General features: G+C 54.6%; 9 protein-coding genes across 9 annotated transcripts; 5 read left to right on the top strand and 4 right to left on the bottom strand.

The window, feature by feature from the left end:
• Positions 1-347: 347 nt before the first annotated feature.
• On the bottom strand, positions 348-3140 carry B0T26DRAFT_711801 (uncharacterized protein). Its single transcript, XM_060442057.1, has 2 exons — positions 782-3140; positions 348-721 (listed from the first exon to the last, which is right to left on the bottom strand). The coding sequence occupies exons 1-2, from the start codon at positions 2807-2809 to the stop codon at positions 566-568; spliced, it is 2184 nt and encodes a 727-aa protein (XP_060296873.1). The 5' UTR covers positions 2810-3140; the 3' UTR covers positions 348-565.
• Positions 3141-5378: 2238 nt separating this feature from the next.
• B0T26DRAFT_612179 (uncharacterized protein) lies at positions 5379-6245 on the bottom strand (the record flags this gene model as incomplete). Its single annotated transcript, XM_060435916.1, has 1 exon — positions 5379-6245. A coding segment is annotated over one exon (867 nt), but the record flags the coding sequence as incomplete, so codon positions are not given.
• Positions 6246-9248: 3003 nt separating this feature from the next.
• B0T26DRAFT_644802 (uncharacterized protein) lies at positions 9249-9629 on the bottom strand (the record flags this gene model as incomplete). Its single annotated transcript, XM_060437660.1, has 1 exon — positions 9249-9629. The coding sequence occupies one exon, from the start codon at positions 9627-9629 to the stop codon at positions 9249-9251; it is 381 nt and encodes a 126-aa protein (XP_060296871.1).
• Positions 9630-10407: 778 nt separating this feature from the next.
• On the bottom strand, positions 10408-11245 carry B0T26DRAFT_645097 (uncharacterized protein; the record flags this gene model as incomplete). The annotated part of the gene is made up of 2 exons (XM_060437685.1): positions 10408-10884; positions 11063-11245. 2 exons carry the CDS (start codon positions 11243-11245, stop codon positions 10408-10410), a joined length of 660 nt encoding a protein of 219 aa, XP_060296870.1.
• Positions 11246-12837: 1592 nt separating this feature from the next.
• Positions 12838-13401, top strand: B0T26DRAFT_645404 (uncharacterized protein; the record flags this gene model as incomplete). The annotated part of the gene is made up of 1 exon (XM_060437714.1): positions 12838-13401. A coding segment is annotated over one exon (564 nt), but the record flags the coding sequence as incomplete, so codon positions are not given.
• Positions 13402-13559: 158 nt separating this feature from the next.
• On the top strand, positions 13560-14157 carry B0T26DRAFT_311491 (uncharacterized protein). The gene has a single exon (XM_060434323.1). It carries the CDS (start codon positions 13719-13721, stop codon positions 14031-14033), a length of 315 nt encoding a protein of 104 aa, XP_060296868.1. The 5' UTR covers positions 13560-13718; the 3' UTR covers positions 14034-14157.
• A 531-nt stretch (positions 14158-14688) lies between these two features.
• On the top strand, positions 14689-15152 carry B0T26DRAFT_711790 (uncharacterized protein). The gene has a single exon (XM_060442056.1). It carries the CDS (start codon positions 14733-14735, stop codon positions 14991-14993), a length of 261 nt encoding a protein of 86 aa, XP_060296867.1. The 5' UTR covers positions 14689-14732; the 3' UTR covers positions 14994-15152.
• A 672-nt stretch (positions 15153-15824) lies between these two features.
• Positions 15825-16257, top strand: B0T26DRAFT_311406 (uncharacterized protein). The gene has a single exon (XM_060434322.1). It carries the CDS (start codon positions 15920-15922, stop codon positions 16154-16156), a length of 237 nt encoding a protein of 78 aa, XP_060296866.1. The 5' UTR covers positions 15825-15919; the 3' UTR covers positions 16157-16257.
• A 528-nt stretch (positions 16258-16785) lies between these two features.
• B0T26DRAFT_741159 (thiamine diphosphate-binding protein) lies at positions 16786-19204 on the top strand (the record flags this gene model as incomplete). The annotated part of the gene is made up of 5 exons (XM_060443933.1): positions 16786-16964; positions 17077-17181; positions 17265-17332; positions 17401-19092; positions 19146-19204. 5 exons carry the CDS (start codon positions 16786-16788, stop codon positions 19202-19204), a joined length of 2103 nt encoding a protein of 700 aa, XP_060296865.1.
• Positions 19205-20686: the final 1482 nt, after the last annotated feature.

Below are 20686 nucleotides of genomic sequence, written 5' to 3'. Positions count from 1 at the left end.
TCGGGCGACGCGGGCCCCGGGGCTGTTGACTTGGGCTAAAGCGTGCCCCTCTGGCTGCAGCGATGCGTGTGCACGTGAGTTGCAGGCGGCTGGTGGTTGCGGCTTCCTTGCCGGGTGCCGGCGCCTTCAAGTAAAATTGCCGGGGCGCTCTTTCCTTTCTTTTTTCTTGTGATGGTTTCCCGTTTTGCGTGCGCTAGGTGATCGTCAGAAATTTCTGACGGAAATCTGAGTGGCAGCTTGAGGGGAAGGAAGCACGCGCGGTGCAGCGTTGCAGCAATAAAAGACATGACACGACGGTGAGGTGAATTAAATTGAGTTGGCTCTCAATTGCTCCGTATAGACTACACTATCAACACAATCGCAAAAATAAAGCAACCAACTACAGCTATCAAGTACAACCACAACCACGGGTAAATCGTGTTTCGTCGCACTGAAAATCATGAAAATTTGTCATTAACCCAAAACCAGCCCATTCTCATTTCTTTGTCCTTTTCTCCCCGTCGCTTTTTACTTAACCACCGACAGTTGCCTGCCCGAAACTGCCCATTTTTCCTTTTGCTTCAACCTACCCTAGTATGCCGCCCAACAGGCCTCCCTGCTTCTTCTTTCCGGCCGACTTCTTGCCCGTGATGCTGCCGACTCCAAGACCTTCAAGGACACGGTTGATGCCCAGTGTCCCCAGCAGTCCGTCGAGAAGGCCGCCCAGGCCAAGTCCGCTCAGCTATTCGTCCAGTGTTAGCATGACCAAAATGGTAAGGTAGGGAGGGAGGGAGTTGCTTACCAGTCTGCCCACAAGCCCGAGGACGCCGGCCAGCAGCAGACCAACTGCCGCAAGAATCTGGAACAGAGGCTCGCTGAGCAGCCCCCAGAGGGGATTCAGCTCTTTCTTGGCGTGGGGCATGTCTTCGAGCTTGCGCTTGGCGTCCTCGATGCACTCGGTGACGCTGCCCGTGAGCTCCTTGAGAACGTCGGCCAGGTGGTACTCCTCGGGTGTCGCCTCGCGCGCCGCCGTCTTGTGTTTGGCGTTGGCCGCGATTCGTCCGTCGGGATCTAGCCCCTTGACTATGCCCTTGGCCTCATTGAGGATGCGACCGCCCTCCTCGATCAGCGGCCGCACCGCCTGCACCAACGCCTCCTCGTCGCGCTCGTCCTCGGGCGTGCGCTCGGCTTGGTCGATTTTCTGCGTCGCGGTTGGGTCAGTTTGGCATTCTATATACTTGTGTGTTTGTGCGTGAGATAAGCTTACGTCGGTGATCATGCTGCAGATGGGCTTGATCTTGTCTAGGCATTGTCCGATGCAGACAGACATCTGCGCTGCCAGCTTCCTGTCTTGCTCGGTCCTTTCTTTCAGCTGCTTTTGCTCTTCCGTCTCCTCCTCCACCGGGATGTCTTCGAGAAGCGAGCAGTGGCCGACGACGGTGCCCTTGTAGTCGACTACATCGCCATCATCGTCGATTTCCTTGCCCGAGCATTTGTTCAGGTCGCCCGAGGTCAGCTTGCCAATGACGTTACCATCCTCGTCGACTACCTTGCCCTCTCGGTTGACCTTACGGCCCGTCATGGGGTTCTTCTTCCTCTCCACTTCCTCGGGTGCCCAGCGCTCGGCCTTGCCGATGACGTTTCCATTCCTGTCCAGCACGTCTCCGTCCTCGTCCACGGGCCGGCCAAACAGTGTCTTGCCGTCTCCCTGGGTGAGTCTGCCGACAATGTCTCCGGCCGGAGTGACAACAGTGCCGTCCTTGGCAACAGTGCAGCTCTCGAGCTCGGCGAAGGGGCCTTCTTTCAGGCCCTCGCGCTCGCCCTCGGGCACGACGTCGGCCTTGCCGAGGATGTCGCCGCTTTCGCTGAGAATGTTCCCATTCTTGTCGCACATGCGCCCGACCATCTTCTTGACGTCTCCCTCGATGACGCGGCCGTAGATGTTGCCGCTGCTGTCGACCACGTTGCCGGCCTTGTTGACGCGCTTGCCTGCGAGGATAGAACGGTCGACCTCGGGCTCAGGCTCGGCTTCTGGCTCGGGCTCGGGCTCCCAGCGCTCGGCGTGGCCGATGACGTTTCCGCCCTTGTCGAGGATGTCGCCGTCGGCGTCGACTTGCTTGCCCCGCAGAACGCTGACATCGCCCACGGTGACCTTGCCCACCCACTCGCCGTTCGACACGACCATGCCGTTGCCGTCGACGGTGGCGTCGGGAAAGCTCTCGAACGGGGACGGCTCTCTCATCATGTCCTCGCGCTCGCTGTCTGTGATGGGCTCGGCGTTGCCGATCACCTTGCCGTTGTCGCTCCAGATCTCGCCGTTCTCGTCGACCTTCTTGCCGACAAGGTACTGGAGGATGCCGGACGTCACGCGGCCGACTACCTTGCCGTCGCCGTTGACAATGTTGCCGCCCTTGTTCACCTTGCCTCCTTTGAGCACGCTGAAGTCGAGATGCTCGGCGACCGTCTCGGACTCGGGAGGAGCTTGAGAGCCGGGCGCTTGAGATCCGAGCGCTTGTGAACCGGAACCTTGCGTGTATTGGGCTTCCGAGCCGCATGCCTCCGAAGCCGGAGCTTCAGAGGGCAGCACTTGCGAGCCCTCCTGCTGGTCAGGCGCAGGCTCTTGCTCTTCGTTGAACTGCTGGTCTACCTGGATATGAGCCTGGATGCCCTGGCCTTCGCCGTCCTCACCGGCTTGAGAACCGGCAGCCGCGGACCGTGGCTGTTGCGATCCCCCTGAGCCGTACTGCGATCTAGCCGCGGAGGCGGCGGCTTTCTCCCAGTCGGCTGGTTCCTGTGAACCTCCCTCTTGAGACATTGCCTGTGGAGCCATCTCTTGCAGCTCGGAGGGTGCTTGCTGCTCCCCCGAAGCGCTCGTAGGCTTGCCGGCCGCCTCGGACGGCGGCTTTTGAAGATCGCCTGGAACTTGCTCTTCGGCTGCCTCCTTAGCGCTCTTCTCTGAGCCCTGTGCCTCCGATTGCTTCTGCTCGGACTTGTTGCCGGCAATGCCGGTCACGCCGCTTGCAGTCGCGAGGTTGTCTTTGGCGGACTGGATAAATGATTCTCGCGCCTCGGACGTCGGCTGGTTCTCCGAGGCCTGGTCGAAAGCCTCTTTGGCCTTTTCGGTGAGTGATGTTTGTGTGCTGGTGGTCTCGGCAGGTGTCTTGGTGTCGGCGCCCTTATCTTCCACGTCGTCCTGGACATCCTTTACCTCGCTAGGCGCTGCGTCGGCAGCGCCCTTTTCGCTAGCCTCGGACACACGCTTCTCGGTCTCGACGTCACCGGTGCTCTCCTGAGCATCGTCGGCCATCTTGATTGGCCCCTCTCCCTCTTCAGCATTGCCCGGCAAACTCGACTCTCGCTGGTGTGTGTAGTTTACCTCCTGAGACTCGTCATCATGCTCAGGTTCCGAAAGGTCCTCCTTAGGGAGAGACGCCGTTGTCACGGACCGGGGAGCCGCAGGCTCGGAGCTCTCGGCCGTTTTGGACCCGCTCTTGCTCCCGGCCAACTTGCCGGAAGGGAGCGTCTTCTTGGCGATGTCGCTCATGTTGGGACCGTGGTTGAAGAACAACTCCGTGGTGATGATGTGGTGTAGATAGTGAGTGGTGCAGTAAGTTTAGATGTTTTGTTTGATGTGTTTAGTAACTGATAGAGCTGGTTGCTGAGTTTCACTGTTTTGTTTTGATTGGAGATGGATCGTTTTGATCAGAAGAGAAGTATTTTCTCTGGCTTGTAAACTTTATTCAACAGTCCTCCTCCCTTTTATGCTGCCCTTTACTTGTGAAAATCGTATTCTCGTCCTTGGTGTGGGTTTCCAACTAACACATCTTTCCCTCTTTCCCCTTGTATCGATCACGTCATGGCAATTTCGTACCTTACGTCACGAAGAACGGCTGCTATAGCTATCCATTGGCCAATTCCTCCATTTAGCCCTCTTTCTTTCTCTCTAAATCTCCTTTCTTCTTCATGCCTTGCAGGATTCGTGTGTGGCTGTCCCTTGTGGTGGCTTGCGCGGTTCCATGACTTCATCAGCCCTGCCGGGTGTGTGGAGGGGAAGGGAAACTACTGGACGGACATGAGGGCGTGTGTCAAATAAGAGAGGAGAAGAATTATCGTTTTCCTGCGCGTCATTCCTGTTACCCAGCATGAAGAAAGGCATGGAATATCCATGCAGTGCCAGCCCTAGTGTAGGAAATACATACACCCCCAAGTCATTTTAACCCGCTAAGAGATGAGGTGAACTGAGCTGGGGTGCTAGAATCAAGCGTGAAGAAGATACTTTCAGTCATTGGCTACACTAAGTAGGTAACTATGCAACTCTTGGTAGGGAACGAATATTGGCCTAAAAGGGAATAAAAACCCTGCAAATGATATCAGAGTGTTTAGTGTTGGTGGGTTGTGGCGGCGGTGATCTACAGCACGGGGCGAGATCTCAGGAAAGGGGGGCTTGTGTGTTTGTGTGGCTGAGGGAGGAGGAGTCAGTCTATCGCGTGGCGAAACGCTACAAGCCCACCCACCTTGATATATCCATCACTCCCATATAGTCACCCCCCAAGGTTAGGGATCTAGCAACTTTACGCTAGGTGTAGGCTTTCACCGTAACCGAACAGAAACCCTCTGCTGCAGGTTTTATCCCCCTTTTGTTCTCTTTTTTTTTCGAAAGAGGATAGGTGGGTGTAAATGGAGCGATACACTTACACCGCCCCCTTTACCTCTTGTCCTCTCCTGGCCGCTGTACCCAGGTCAGACGCGTAACCCAACCCTCCACTACCCCGTGCCGGTTTTCCTCTCCGTATAATGGGTTCTTCCCCGTTTGGGAATACGTCATTCCGTTACGGGTAGGTTGTTTACTAGTCCCGCAGGCAGTCTTGTTCGCCAGTCCTTCTGGACTCCTTCCTCCTGGCTTCCTGCTGATAGACAGTCTGCCAGAAGAGAGAGAAAAACCTGATTTTTTCTGAGGGGACACGGAATGAAGCACAGTTTTTGAGATGTCATCTCCTTTAACCTCGAACCTGCTCGCACAGTCTCCTACTCGAAAGACCCGCCTCTTCGTGGGAATCGAGATTCGAAAAATATGCAGCAATGTCCAAATATCTCATATATTACCCCCCCGTGTGATCAACAACCCTCCTTCTTCCCGCCTCCCCTCTCAGTAGAAAGGAAAAAGAAACTCTGACGCCTACACTTCCCAAATTGACCCAGCGGCCAGAAAACTAACCAACCCTTGCCCACGGACCCCGACGCCTCTCCTAACGATACCTTGAAAATGCATGCATCGACAATATCCTGTACCGAGATACCACGTTCCCGGGTCCTCCCAAGTTTTTAGCAGTTAACCGACCTGCGCCACAACAACAATACGCGACACTGCCGTCTGACTTTGAAACAAAAAACTATGAAAACGATATGTTCGGCCGGACTTGCTGGCCGCCCCCAAACACGGTAGGTATCCGGATAGTGAGCTGGATGCCTTCAGTCGTCGACTTGACATCCAAGAAAATGTCGGACGGGCTCTCCCCCGGCTTCTCCTTTCTCCAGTCTGCCGCAGTCTGTCTCCTCTCCTCCTCGGTTCTCCTCGGCCTCCGCTCGCTCTTTTCCTGCTCGCCCCCCTGCTGCTGCTCCGGCTGCTGCTCCGGCAGCTCCTGTGGGGCAGGCAGAGGAGGAGGGGGAAACGGGCTTTCGGGTTTATTAGTTCTAGAACCTGACGGCTCATTTTGCTGCTGTTGCTGGCCCTGACTCTCGCGCTCTTCTCTTTCCTTGCGGTGGAGCGGGTTATTGTTGTCGTGGAACTTGCCCACCACGTTCCCTCCCGCGTCTAGGATGTTGCCGACGTGATCGACCATCAGCGAGGCGTTGCTCCTGCCCATTATGTCAAACAGGCTGCGCGGGGGCGCCGCGTGTGGGGACTGCATAGACGATCCGGCGCTGCCCTTGCGCTCAATCTCAATGTCGGCGACGTAGCCGAGCAGCTCGCCGTCTTCGCCCAAGATGTCGCCCTGACGGTTCGAGACTTTCCGGCCGACAAGGGACGGGAGGTCGCCGCCGGCGCGTGCAAGAACCTGGCCGGTCTTCTCGTCTACAATGTCGCCGTACTCATCTACTGGCTTGCCCATGAGGAAGGAGCCCACAAACGGCGGTAGCTTCGGCCGCTCCGTCGGCGAGAACTGGATCCCCGGCGAGAAGGTGGGGATGCTGCCGATTTTGGGAATAGGGGCAACATAGGCAGCGGATTTAGGTCTTCGAGGGACGTTTGTTTGTTGAGTGTCTGCATTTCCCTGCTCTTGGTCATTCCCGCTGTCATCTGCTTCTGGCTCAACAATGTCGTTCTGTGAGGGTTTGCGGAATTGGCGTTCAACATCCGGCCGCAGATTTGACGTCATGGTTGCTAGTTGTAGATCGCAGTGGATATATTCTTTCCTCACGAGTGTCTAGCACGAATGAAACTCCCAGAACAGCTGATGTCTTCGGCGAGGAAAGCAGAAGTTTGCCGAAGATCAGACTCGGTAGACCTATGAAGGGACAAGACAGACCCAGTGTGGTAGCTAGCGAGTCCGGATGATGTCGAGCTAGGAGCCTGAAAGCCTGAAACAGAGCCACTACAAGCAGGCTACAGTGGACGACTCGGCCAGAGCCGTGTATCTAGAGCTGTCAACGGGGCGGCTACACGGGATGTGTAGGTTTTCAGGGTGGAGGATGGAGATACGTCATAAGAAAGGGGGTTGAACCGGGCCCGAGAACGTCCAGCATTCGGCCAAGGCTGAGACCTAGCGACGCGAAGGGGGTGATGAGTGTGTACGGAATACCAACACTGGATAAAATGGGAGGTGGGAATGGGCTTCAGAGCAATTGCTGAGAGGAAAACAGACCAGCCCCGGTTCATGAGCCGACGGGATCAAGGTGAGGGTGCACACCCTCTCATGGAGGGAATTACATCAGTGGCTGCCCATCCCTGCCTCCTTGGCCGGGACGCATGAGATGGGCTCTGCGATGGGTCCGGTGTGCACAGATCCATGTGGTTTGTTGTGGCTGGCTGCAACAGTTTTCGTCGACAGACATCCCGCCCGCCCTGCTTGGTTTGGGGTCCGGAAACCAAATTCTTCCACAATCCACGGTTGTAACATGAAACGCGCGGCAGAGGCCGCGTCGGCCGTCCCCAGTGCATCATTGCATGCAGAATGCGAGAGCGCAAGCAGCATAGATGAAGTACAGTCACACATGCCCGGCAGGATACTAGAAACTATGTTGGCGAGAACTCTCGGCTGCGCACCTAAGCAAAATATGCAGGACCTCAAATCTAGAGCCCATATGCGGGCACGGGTGAATAAATGCGACCCAGGAGCTTGGAAATGAAATTGCCTGAACTCCGCAAGCTGGGTGCCAGTGAGACATGTCTTGGGTGTCTGAATGTCACCGCGACGGTGTTTTAGCACATCCCCGTGATTGACGTGATGGACGATCGATTTAGTTCGGTTTTTGCGGGCCGGCCGATGAGAAACCTGTTTGTGTCGCTCATTTCCAAGCTCGCATTAGGCCGTTAACGGGTCAGCTAAGATCGCCGGGAATTATAGTCACGAAACAGCTTGGCTTTGGCGACTCGGCAACACGTGTCAAACCTGTCGCTTAAGGATGTTGTTTTGTGATACCAGAGTTTAAGCCAAGAGTCAAAAGAACACAGCGTAAGTAGCATGCATGCAGTAGCATTAGGTTAAAGACGGCCTCGTAAGACATCATGTGGTGAGAATCCAGGGGCTTGGACATCGAAAGCGACGAAAAGGGGACCCAAGATTTGGGCAATGGAGGGATAAAGACGCTAAGAAACCAACGATATTGCGCTAGCAACAAGACGCTTAAAGAGGAAAGCAACCTCAGCCTGCAGCGGGGAAAAAGGTGTGGCTTGGCGACTTGCAACGGCGGGTCAAGGGCTGTCGCAAGTCGTAACTGCCTCCGGAGCAACGAGATGGCGCAGCCGATGGGTTTCCAGCATGCTCTTTCCCCGCACGTCATTCAGCAGGAACGATCGGGAACAGATCACTCACCGTTCGCCGCCCGCCTTTTCCTTGAACATTTTCATCATCTGGCACCTTGAATATTGTGAGTAAAGCCCCCCATCTGCCCGGGCCGCTTTGTCATTTCATCTGGCTAGGCCTTGGATCGCGTTGGGCCGTCTTTATCGTCCGCGGCGTTAATGCGAAGGCCCCCTGGCCCTGGCAATATGCCCTGCGGATTATACCCGGTGTTAGCGCTCTCCGCGCTCAGCCCGCTACTGCCAACAACAACCGTCGTCACATTCCGCTGCGGGTGATCACCTCGCCCGAGAATCGCCGCTTGTAAGGCGTCTACAGAGCCTTGCACCGTGTGCATAGCGGCAGATACCTGGTATATAGGTGGTACCTGCTAAGGCGCTGCAGTCCTACGCCGTACTGCCAAGGGGAGATAAGAAAGTGGTATTACCCGAGACTAACGACATGCAACGACATGCCAACCTGAGGATAATCGAGACAAAGATGTCAAAATATCCAATTCGCGACGCGCGCAACGCCAGACAAGATTCTCTGAGAATACAAGCAAGAATTATAGTACAATACAGCTTTGCTCTAGTCGCAAGCAACGCAAGGTGTCAAAGCGTCAACCTTTCCGATCTGATCCCCCGTTTCGCCAATGACAAAAGAAAAAAGGAAAAATGAACGCAATCCATCTAAAATCTCCTAAACACGGTATGATACGATAACCAACCCACCCCCCCCCACTCCACGTGCTCCCTCGCATCAATAGAAGCGAGCCCTGAAAGGACTCGTGGCTGCCTTCTAGTTACTTCAGTTCCTAAGGAATTAGCCCCGTGTTCCCTTTTGATCAAGTCTGCGCGCGCGTGGTGTATATGTGCAGCAAAACATCCGTCCTACTTGACGACAGCAATAACAACAACAACGACAGCCAGTCGCGCCCATTTCTCAGGCCTCATTCTCTCTTGCTTTGTTCCGTCTCTTTTTCTGTGTTTTCCTTTTTCTTCTTCTCCACGGCGGCGTTTGTAGTCTTCAAGAAACAAGAAATATCTCTTGCTCAAGTTTCTCTACATCGTCCTTTAGCCCAGGTAAGAGATGTGATGGGGTGGAGACTCGGAAGAAAGAAAGAAAAAGTACAGTCTATAAGCTGGGAGCCAGCGTCGGCATTTATGTTTTTTTTTATAAATGCGCCATTGGAAACAGGAACAACCAGAAGGGTTGTGATGGGTGGCTCAAAGGGAAACATACAGACATGCGCAAGAGAATTTGGACTTACAAGAGAGCGAGTTCCAGATCACCATGGATCTTGGCCTTGAGCGTGATCTCAATGTCAAGGTTGAGGTCGAGCCGCAGGCGGAGCGTGTCACTCTTGCCGCTTCCGCCGCCGCCCTTCTGGTCGACGGCGTTGCCGGCGATGCCGCCCAGGGCTCCGGTTGCGCCGTTGACGAGGCCGCCTGCCGTGTTCTGGACGCTGTCGAGGGCGAGGTTGTCTAGGGGACCACCGCCTCCCTTTTGCTGGCGCTGGCCGCGTCTCCGTGGTGGAGGCGCATACTCTTCCTCGGACTCTTCTTCAGACTCGTAGGTCTGCTGCTGGACGGGCTTCTTTTGCTGGCGCTTCGGCTTCTCCTCTCCTGAGCTGCTTCGGGAAGCCATGGCTGTGGATGTTTCTGGTTTGTGTTGATGAGGGACGGGGCTTTGCTAACAGACTGTTGGAGGGCAGACAGGAATGATCGACTGATGGGCCGGATATGGATAGGATTTCAAGACGTTAAATCTTTCAGAGTCCGTAGGTAACGAGGGGGGATGTGAACGTCTATTAAAGAGAGCATCCCAAGTTCCCCCCGCATGAGACCAAAACAGGATTCCGAGGAGTTCCAGGGCAATGAAGTCATCAGACTAGGATGGCTCATGGTGAGAGAAGCTTTCCTCCTGAATCAGCCGATCTCCTGCCCTTGACTTACAAGCGTAGACGATCTATCCAATGAAACACGGCCATTTATCCAGCCCAAGTGGTCTGGGCAGAAAGAGAGGAAGGGTGTGTATGAATCTGACTCTCCACCCACGCCTCGATCCCGTGTTAGCTGCATGGCCCAGGCAGTGAAGGGCCGAGAGGGAGTCGTACGCGTGTGGTGTAAATTAACTTGGCTACTATGCCATAAATGGTAGATGGCACGTCCAGGGGCCAAAATCCTACATGGAGGGCACATTCCCCCTTGGCCATCTACGTCACCCCCGCAAACACAACTCCCCTCTCCCATCCCACGGACCCACGTTTGCATTCAGCCTTTCTCACAACTCCACGCTACACAACACACACTGCAGAGTGCGCCCAAGCGTTGCACATTTTGCATTAACATCTAGGTCTACTCAAAGTCTTCTTCCGCGGTGCCTACCTGAGTGGGTCGGCCCCTAGGTACAGCAGTAGGGTGGGCTAACCGGCCCCTTGGCCCTTCACATACCGGCTCTCCATGCCTAGCTGCATTCTTCGATGCAGCATGATGGGAGCCCGCTTTCGTGGCTGGTGGCTCTCGTCCTCATCCCCGTCCCCGCCTTCGTCCTCGTCGTCGCACCCCCCGTTGCGGATGCTCCCATCTCGATCCCAGGCGACGGCCCATTTCCTGTTTTCCTGCTCGACGGCCACGAATCGAGCGGCATCGCCCTCCAGGGTCAGCCACTGCTCGTCACTGCTCCAGTTCCACGGCCCGATGGTGTGGCCGCCCAGCGTGTCCTGCCGCCCCCCGTGGCGCACCATGTTGCTATCCTTGTCGACAAAGATCCAGTTCAGCGCTGGCGGGTCATCCTGGATCGTGCTCACCATGCCCAGGTGCTGCGCCTCGGACGGGTACGTGAAGTACCAGCCCAGGAACTTATGGCCCGGCATGGGGTAGGCTGGGTGGTCAATCCATAGCTATAAATTCCGGGTGTTAGTCCCCCTCGGCTCGGCACACAGCTGTAAGGCGGAAGCTTCTCCGGCGACTGATGTCATGCGCGAGTCTAGCAGTAACCGATGCACCCCCGATGAAAGGAGAGGGAGGTGGGGATGGGGTCCAGGGAAAAACAGGGTCCAGGGCGTTTCCACGACTCACCTTCCCCCCCTTCAACACGCAGAAGCACTCCACTGGCTCCTCTCCGTCAAGCGAGACGGTCGTCGTTAGGAAGAACTTGGCCTTCTCTTTTGCCGCGGCGTCGGCTTTCTTCTGCGCGCTCAAGGCCTCACAGACCCCGATCGTCGTAGGGATCCCCGCGATGACAAGCAGGCCGATCACCATGGTAGATGGGTTCCCTGTTGATATGTTGATATGTTGATATGTCGATATGTTGTGAAGGGGCTTGTTCAATTCCTCGTGGGTTATTACGTGTGTAGACAAAAAAGGGGTTAAAAAGGCTCCTGGATTCAACTAACAATGTAGGTGTGTATAGACAATACGGAATAAGATACGAGCTGGTTTTGTCGTGTCTCGTGATATTCTTTCTATTCTGCGCCAACAGAGGCTAATGGATGGCTGACCGCACCTTCGTCATATACACCCCCAAATTCCACCGTTTTATCCAACCGACCGCAGCGGCCGTTAATGGTAGGTTAATGCGGCAGGGCATTGGAAGTATCTCGGGGTTGCCTCAACGACTTACACGCCCCCCTGGCTCCCCCCCCCCCCCCCAAAAAAAAAAAAACGATGTCATCCGCATGCAGCTAGGGCTGCTCAGTGGTCACTTTTCCCACCACCCCCCCCCCCCCCACCCCCCCCCCCCCCGAAAGCTTGTTTCATTACACCTTTCAGCCGCTGATTTGTGCGTAGTGCAGTGCTCTGTCGGCGCACCCCCCCTCCATGCAGAACAAACGTCACCCGCCTCTTACACTTCACATTGCGGGCTCTTGTTCTTGGAGATGAGTCTGCGCAACGTAAGTTTTTGTGCGCTGGGTGTGGCTGGAAACTTGATTTCATATGTCGTCACTGACCAGAAAGCGAGGAGGAGCTGGCGTCCATTTTACCGGCTACTGCGCTGATCATGGTTTCTGCAGGGTATGATGTATAGGGGTCTAGGGACCCTTTGGTAACGTAAGGTGATGTGATGTAGGACTGCTTGCTGCCCAGCAAAAAGAAAAGTTGTGGATGCCATCATCTCTCTCGGCCCTTTTCACAAAACCACCACCGCTGCCCGTCTGCGCAAAGAGCTCTTACTTGTTCACCCATACATACTTTGATCCAAAGATCTTCTCTCTATCCGCGAAAGTAGGCCCCTGATTTTGCAGCATCAACTGCGACATCAACCTTAACAACATCAACCTTAACAACATCACCACCAATACCAACAAGAAAATTGTAAACATGTCATCAGTAAGTAACACTTATTTTCTGTGCACGAATATTAGATAGCATGGTTCTGACCGCACGCGCAGACACCAAAGCCCAACGAGCAGGCTGTGCCGAAGGAGGAAGAGCCAAAGTCTGTCGGCCAGACTGAGATTACGCCGCAACAGCCCGAGGACGCCCATGCCCAAGCCGACACCATTAACAACGAACACGACGTGGCAGACCCTGCAGGTGCCACCGGTGAGGCTGGTGAGGCTGAAGAGCCCGAAGACGCCGAGGATGCCGAAGAGTACAACGAAGAAGACCCAGAGGGCGAGGACGAGCAAGTCTTAGACGACGACTTCCAGGACGACGAAGAGCCTGAGGAGGGCGAAGAGCAAGACGTCGAGCCCGAGGCCGAGCCAGAGCCAGAGGAGGAAGAAGAAGAGGAGGAGGAAGTCCCAGTCGCTCCTCCCAAGAAAGCTAAGAAGCCTAAGAAGGCCGCGCCGCCCACCAAGGAAGAGGATCCCACGACACCGGCCTCCTCCCAGCCGCCCACCCCCAAGGGCGAGGAGGGGCCGCAGCCAAAGTGGATGCGTAAGGGCAAAAAGGCGTCCAAGGACCAGCCGCGCGACATGGAGCGGCCCAAACGCCGGCCACGAAAGGAGGACCAGCCCATGTCGTACCGCCAGCAGCAGCAGATGCTGTACCAGCAGCAGCAACAGCAGATGCAGATGCAGCAGCAGCAGCAGCAGATGCAGCAGCAGGGCGGCGGCGGCGGCGGCGGCAAGAACCCGCTCCGGCTGCGGCTGGACCTGAACCTCGAGATCGAGATTGAGCTCAAAGCGCACATTCATGGCGATTTGACGCTGGCATTGCTGTACGTGAACACTTTTTTTATATCTGGCATTTTTTCTGCCCCCTTTCCCTTGCCCCTCTCCACCTCCTCCCCTACCCCCCCGTCCCTCACCTTCAAACTTCCATTTCCTCTCCCATCCATCCATCCATTCCTTCCTCCCTCCCTTCAAGCGTTGCTGCACTGCAAGCGTTGCTGGCTTTTTTTTCTGCCTGTCACTCCTGCCATTGCCACATCGCGAGAAGAAAAAGAAGAAAAGAATGCATGCGTGAGATAGAGAAATGCCGAAGCAAGAAGAAAAGAAAACGGGATTCCCAACTTTTTCCCCCCTTCGTCGCTCTCCGCCCAACCCATGGAATACAATAAAGTCAATAACTCATTCGCAAAAAAAACCAATGCCATACTCTTTTTTCTTGGAATACAGTAATTAGAAAGAGTCCGAAAAACACACAAAAAGAAAAACCAAGACACACACGAGAAATACAGAGAGAGATCGGATCTGCTGACAAGTCCACCCCGTCTCGTCATTCTAACCACTACAGGGACGGCATGTGAGGAAAGAAAGAAACTTTCTCTTTACTACTTCTTCTTTTCATGGCGACTTTGACGATGTATACGTCCGCGACAGCATCGAATCGAATAGAAACGAGAGTTTTTAGGATGGGTTGTCGGGTTTGGAACAAGAAACTATGGATCGACATTGACCTTCAACTCACCCATCTTTCCTTTTCAGTAATTTTATATTTTTCCTTTGTTCTGTTATTTGATCTGACCTTGGTTGGTACTCACTGCCTGGCGAGATTGCTTGGGGTTTTTGCTTTGTTTCTTTGGCTTCTCTTGCTGTACACATACCTTTCTGATACATACCTGTTTGTGTGGGATCGTGGGTTCGAGAGTGCAGCTTGCTGAAACGTAATGGGAGAGTCAGGGGCGGGAGAGTGTGGGATGGATGATGGTGATGGTTTGACGATGTGGAAGAACTGTTTTTTGTGGCACTGCACGATAAATAAACATCATATGTCTGTTGGTTTTTCTTCTGTGGAAGGAACAAAATAGATCACGAATATTACCGGCCTAGCAACCGCTTGGTAATGTATGGGCTATATCTTGACTGTGGTTTCTCTTTGGGCAGTGCGAATGGCGTCATCGTCGGTGTGCTACACATTCAGGCCTCTTTTTATGGCTATTCCACCCAACATTCGAGGTAACATGTTGTCTGAGTAAAACAAATGCCTATGATGTTTCTTCACAACCGACTTTGGTATTTGTCGAGACCCGAGGCACCCAACTGCGTCAGCAACCTTCCTACTACATAGGTTGACATTGCCACTTCCAACTTGGGGATACCAAGACTCGCCGTTTGCACTCGTCAGGGCTACATCGCTTCCAACTGACTCGCAAGCTCGTAATTTACTCCCTTGGTCATGGGTGCTTATGAACACCTGGTTCGAGTTGCCCTGAAACAAACACGAGTGGAATCCCAGCATCGCGGAGTAGCGCGTTGAGGTTCCATGCTGAGGACATGCCTTACTGGTAACATTCAAGGATTCTCAGAATAAAAAAGTAATCGAAAAACATCAATTGGTATTGTAGGTTGAGAACTAACACATGCAACTACCAACTATATCCGAACATTGTCCCACAGTACCTCAAATGATACAGCTTTTCTCAAAAAACCTCTCAATAAAAGAGGCCGGTCAGACTTCCATCGGCACCCACCCTGCCCGAGCGCCCAAAGGCAAGACCTCGAAAGACAGGGTACAGATCATCGCCACTCTCTATACAGCCACGGCCCGAAAGCCAGCGACCGCCGCCTTTGCAGGCAGAACGAGAGTAAATGATTCTCACTGTAGGGAGCCGAGGATATGAATCATCAACCCGGGTGGGATCTGTAGCTCCTTTAGGGAACACAAAAGTGGACGACTACTATAGAAATGATTCTCCTGTTGGGAAGAGAAGCGGTTAGCATCGCGAAGGCAGGCCAATTAGTTACTGATTGCTGTTATTGGGGGTGTAGCTTACTGAAGTATTGTCGACATGAAGAAAAAAAGAAAAAGAAGAGGAAGGGCGGGCGGGCGAAGATTGTTAAATAGGTGTATGAAGTGGCCTGTGCGCAGCCGTCGGTGGATACCTGGGCGTGGATCTGGCGGGATAAATTTTGCGATTGCCCAGGACCAGGAGGAGCCGGGTGGGTTTGCACTTAGAAACAGTGGTTCGGGTACCTTCAGAATGCGCCGGCTATCTTGGTGTTTCCATCTACGTACCGGGCGACACCTTTTTGACCTGTTGTAGCCTCTTGTTGCTATCAAACATTAGTCGTCCCATAGGCTGGGCTGGCTTGTGAGGCGCGACCTGACCTACGGAGGAGCTGCACCCTGGATTCGGCCCCTGCAGCGGTACAAGCGTTGCAGCGGCAGCGGCAAGACGCAGCGACTTGGAGACTCAAATTGGGACGGATTAATGCTCCGTATTCCGCACCGCGTTTACATTCAAAGCTCACAACCACATTCCCTAACTCGCGACGGGAATTTTCTGTGCTTGTGATTGTGTTGACGAGCATCAAGTGCTCCTTGCCCACGCATCTGATCTGGCTGCTGGGTCTCATTGTTGTACGCCACCCAGTTCGCACCAGTGCGTCAGAGTTGCTTCGTTGTTTCCACACCGCCAATTGCTGAGCGCACTGCTCGGCGTGGCAAGCTCTCAAGTCTCGCCTGCCCGGCAGAGGCAGCAGCACTCCAATCTGGATATTCAAGCTCGGTGCCCGACTCGGGGCTGAATTCGTCTTCGGATCTCATATGCCTATTCAAGACGAGGATCAGGATCGTCGACCGGGCCCGTCAAGCTGTGCCTCCGCCGCCGACAGCGACAGGTTCACTGCGACCCAGAGGGGCTTGGCAACGCCGACCGAGCTTGAGCCGAGCCTGGGTTGCACAAATAAACCTGCTCCGTTTCTTTGCGGGGAGAAACTGGGCCGCGTGATTGGCTCGCCGCGCTTCCCCGCACCCCATCCGCCATCGTCTCGGCAGCCGTAGAGGTGTCGCTGGGAGTCACCCTGAAAAAAATCCTGCTCGCGTGATGTCACACTAAAACGTTTTATGAGATCCGATTGATATTCAATTTCTCCTGCTGATGGCAACAAACGAAGGAGCCATTTGTATGAAAAGAGCGCCGGGCCTACAAATAGGCAAGCCGCTTCAATTCCGCATCATGGTGAACTGATGACGGAGGTGTGAATGTCTCCATTCTCACCTAGGGATTACTGTAACGAATCTAGGCCAAGTGTTCTTAACCACTTTGACGTTAGTTGGCGCTTGGCGGCTTCCGACATCGCCACCGGGAGCCGTATAGCGGCCCGTGCACGTCGCCTTAACCCCACATTCTACACTACAGCCAGAAAATTTCACGTTCGACGACTCACGCAAACGACTCAGAGGTGTGCCCCGGCTACTGGTTCCCGCTAGACTTCGGGTTTCTTTCACGGATCAAAACCTCCAAACTCTCCACTCCTAGAGCCAATTGGCCTTCCAATCGTCCTCTTATGAAGGAGATAGCATCTTGCGAATTATACCCTCGGTGACGATTTTCACTGCTGCGCCCAACTTTTTTTATTTAATTCTTTCTGTGCTTTTGCTCGGCGCTCCCCTCGTTCTCCTTAATCGCCATGCTCCGCTCTCGCCAGGCCACGCGCGCCTTGAAGGTGCTGGCCGAAGCCAAGCCAAGCCGACTACCTCAACGATCCTTCACCACCTCCCAAAAGGCATTGGCCGTCGCGGCGCGGCGCAATGGCCCTCTCCAAGTTAGGAATCAAGCGACATCAGCGACTGCAAAGGCCCCTGCTGCGTATGTTCTTTTGTGTTCTGCTCTCCCTCCCTCGCTGCCCCTCACCTATTCCCGATGACTCACCGAACCACGACTACGCCACAACTAGTCTGCTAACCTATGCTCCGGACAGCGAGGTACGGCCAACTCCCAGCCCAGCCTTCAATGCCGCGACCCCGAAACAACAAAGCCATGTACAGCCTCTCTCCAAAGCTCGGAAGCCTGACATGGACGAATCGTATGTCTGACTCACCACCTCTGCCGCCTCTCTCCTAACAATTGTTGCTTCTCGAACGTGGCTGACGGGGACTGTATGTGCAGGTTCATTGGGAAAACTGGAGGAGAGATCTTCCACGAGATGATGCTCAGGCATGACGTAAAGCATATCTGTACGTCGCGTTCTAGACGGACTTGTTGTCCCATAATCCAGATGACCCGGCTAATAAACCCACCACAGTTGGGTATCCTGGCGGTGCCATTCTCCCCGTGTTTGACGCTATCTACAACTCACCACATTTCGACTTTATTCTTCCCAGACACGAGCAGGGAGCCGGCCACATGGCAGAAGGTTACGCGCGTGTCTCAGGCAAGCCTGGTGTTGTTCTGGTGACGTCCGGCCCCGGCGCCACAAACGTCGTGACACCTATGGCCGATGCGCTCGCCGACGGCACCCCAATGGTTGTTTTCACTGGCCAGGTGGTTACGAGTGCTATAGGAAGCGATGCTTTCCAGGAGGCAGATGTCATTGGTATCACCCGGGCCTGCACAAAGTGGAACGTGATGATTAAGGACGTCGCTGAGATGCCCCGGAGGATCAACGAGGCTTTCGAAATTGCCACGAGTGGAAGACCTGGCCCTGTTCTCGTCGACCTCCCCAAGGACATCACCGCTGGTATTCTCCGGAGAGCAATCCCTACCGAGAGCGCTATCCCCACCATTCCCAGTGCTGCGTCTCGAGCTGCTATCGATCTCAGCAGGAAGCAGATGGATGCGTCGATTAGCCGAGTTGCCGATCTTATCAACAAAGCGAAGAAGCCCGTGATTTACGCCGGTCAAGGTGTTATTTGCTCCGAGCGCGGCCCGGAGTTGCTGAGGGCCCTCGCGGACAAGGCATCTCTCCCAGTGGCGACGTCGCTGCACGGCCTTGGTTCCTTCGACGAGCTGGACGAAAAGTCTCTTCGTATGCTTGGCATGCACGGCGCAGCTTACGCCAACATGGCCATCCAGGAGGCAGACCTAATCATCGCTCTCGGCGGGCGGTTTGACGATCGCGTAACCATGAGCATTCCCAAGTTTGCGCCTGCCGCCAAGGCTGCCGCGAAAGAGGGACGTGGAGGCATTGTTCATTTTGAGATCATGCCCAAGAATATCAACAAGGTGGTACAAGCCACCGAGGCGGTGGAAGGCGATGTCGGAACCAACCTCGAGCGGCTAATTCCGCAGGTCCAGGCGAAGTCCATCGGCGACAGGCAGGCCTGGTTCGACCAGATCAACGAGTGGAAGCGGAAGTGGCCCCTTTCTCACTACGAGCGTGCTAAGCGCGAAGGCCTGATCAAGCCCCAGACCCTGATCGAGGAACTAAGCAAGCTCACTGCCGACCGGAAGGATAACACCTATATTGCCACTGGTGTGGGCCAGCATCAGATGTGGGCAGCCCAACACTTCCGCTGGCGGCACCCCCGCTCCATGATCACCTCAGGTGGTTTGGGTACCATGGGCTACGGCCTTCCGGCCGCCATTGGCGCCAAGGTGGCGAAGCCGGACTCCCTCGTCATTGACATTGACGGCGATGCCTCATTTGGCATGACGCTGACCGAGTTGTCCACTGCTGCGCAGTTCAATATTGGCGTCAAGATTATCGTCCTCAACAACGAGGAGCAGGGCATGGTTACACAGTGGCAAAACCTGTTCTATGAGGATCGATACTCGCACACGCACCAGAAGAACCCGGATTTCATGAAATTGGCGGATGCCATGGGTATCCAGTCCAGACGTCTGATAAAACCCAACGACACTGTGGAGTACTTGAAGTGGCTGATCGAGTCTGACGGCCCTGCGTTGCTCGAGGTGGTGACAGACAAGAAGGTGCCTGTGCTTCCCATGGTCCCCGCTGGGTCAGGCCTCCATGAATTTCTCACCTATGACAGCGGTATTTATCCCCCAATCCACCGATTCCGAGAGCCTCACTAATACGGAGCACAGCTAAGGATATGAAACGGCGTGCGGTGATGCGGGAGCGCACATCTGGCCTCCATGGGTAAAAAAAGGGTGCGTGCTGAAAACGACGCCCATTTTTTCGAAGCCACTTTTGATGGGCCCCGCATCGCCATCCGCTTTGGACGGCTCACACCTAGCATTGCTCTCTTGGCGACTAGTCGAGATTGGAGCTATTGAATGCTTATCAGGAAGGCAAAAAGTTATTCTCTCATCAGGGTTCGAGCTGCTTTTTTTCTGCATTATCGGGCAGGCAAAATCGCGTTTGCAGATCCGCGGCTGGGATCTCTCTCAAAAGCAGTGCCGAGCTGGGCCTCACCCAGCTCATACTGCCACTACCACTACCGCCGTAACGGGTGGACTGTACATATTGGACGAATGGATACCATTGTTTCGGAAATGCTTGACACGGACGATTCGATTCATTGCCTGGTGTCGTACCGTGACTATGAAGAGAAGTGCTCTGGACCCTGGCTAGATGGCAACCTTCTCATTGTCTCTGCCTTGCTCGATGTGACACGGAATAACTACTCCACATTCTGGCTTTTCTGTCAGTTTACGGCACTTCCGGTGCAGCGGTCCAAACATTCTCAAAATAGATGCTAATTTCTGAGCACCTACCACTCTAGAGATACCCCAGAGCCTCCTCACTTCCCTAAACCAAGTTGCGTGGGCCCCTACCTCCGGCTAATCCAGGTAGCAAGTACCACTCCCTGCCCTAGTGTTCTTAGAATGCCGGGCGTGACACCCAAGGTTGAGGTCATGTGGGGGGGGGCGGGTGTACTGCGAAGCTCGAAGGGCTAGAAGGGTTTCGTGACGCAAGTAGGAAAATGGAATTTGATCTGACGCTTTTTTGATCCCACCAAAAGAAAAATGAAAGGTGCACGCTAGCCCTGCAGGAACCACGGCGCCCAGACGTGATGGCGAGGAAAGCCGGGTATGATTGCGATCAACTCGATCATGGATCCGTGACCTCTCCGCACACTCCGAAGCAGATGCAACGGGCAGCCTTTACGAATCCATCGCGAACTCGGCATCCTGTCAGGCAGTCTGCACTTTCTACTCCTCAATTCTTTCCCAAGCCAAGCGAGGATGGGTGACATTGTCCGAGTGTCCGTATCTTGGGAAGAAGTGCAGTTCACCTCACCGCTCCTTTGGTTGACAAGAGGTGAGTGCCCCCACCGAATCATCCGATGCTCTGCTCTCTGCATCATGTACTTTCTCGACTGCAGATGTACGAATACACACCCGAGGTACGGATAACCAAGCACCTATAATAGTAGGGTCAATTGGCAGGGGTGTTGGATGGCCCGTCTCTGTCTTGACAATAAATCGAAACCCACGCTATCGAGGAGCCAGACACCCCTGTCTTCAGCAGGCCAGCCATCCCAAATCTGGCGGAAATCTACCTACGGGGGGATACGGCAGGCGTCATCTGTTTCGCCGCCTCTAGCCCCGCGAAAAGGTGAGCACCCCTGTCTCGAGACAACTGGCACTCTCCGCAGATTTGCCAAAGTCAACACCACCCA

This window comes from Lasiosphaeria miniovina (assembly GCF_030549165.1).
Source record: "Lasiosphaeria miniovina strain SMH2392-1A chromosome Unknown B0T26scaffold_4, whole genome shotgun sequence".
NCBI classification, from domain to species: domain Eukaryota; kingdom Fungi; phylum Ascomycota; class Sordariomycetes; order Sordariales; family Lasiosphaeriaceae; genus Lasiosphaeria; species Lasiosphaeria miniovina.
Note: the sequence above shows the minus strand (reverse complement) of the source record. Positions and strands in the feature narration are given on the sequence as shown.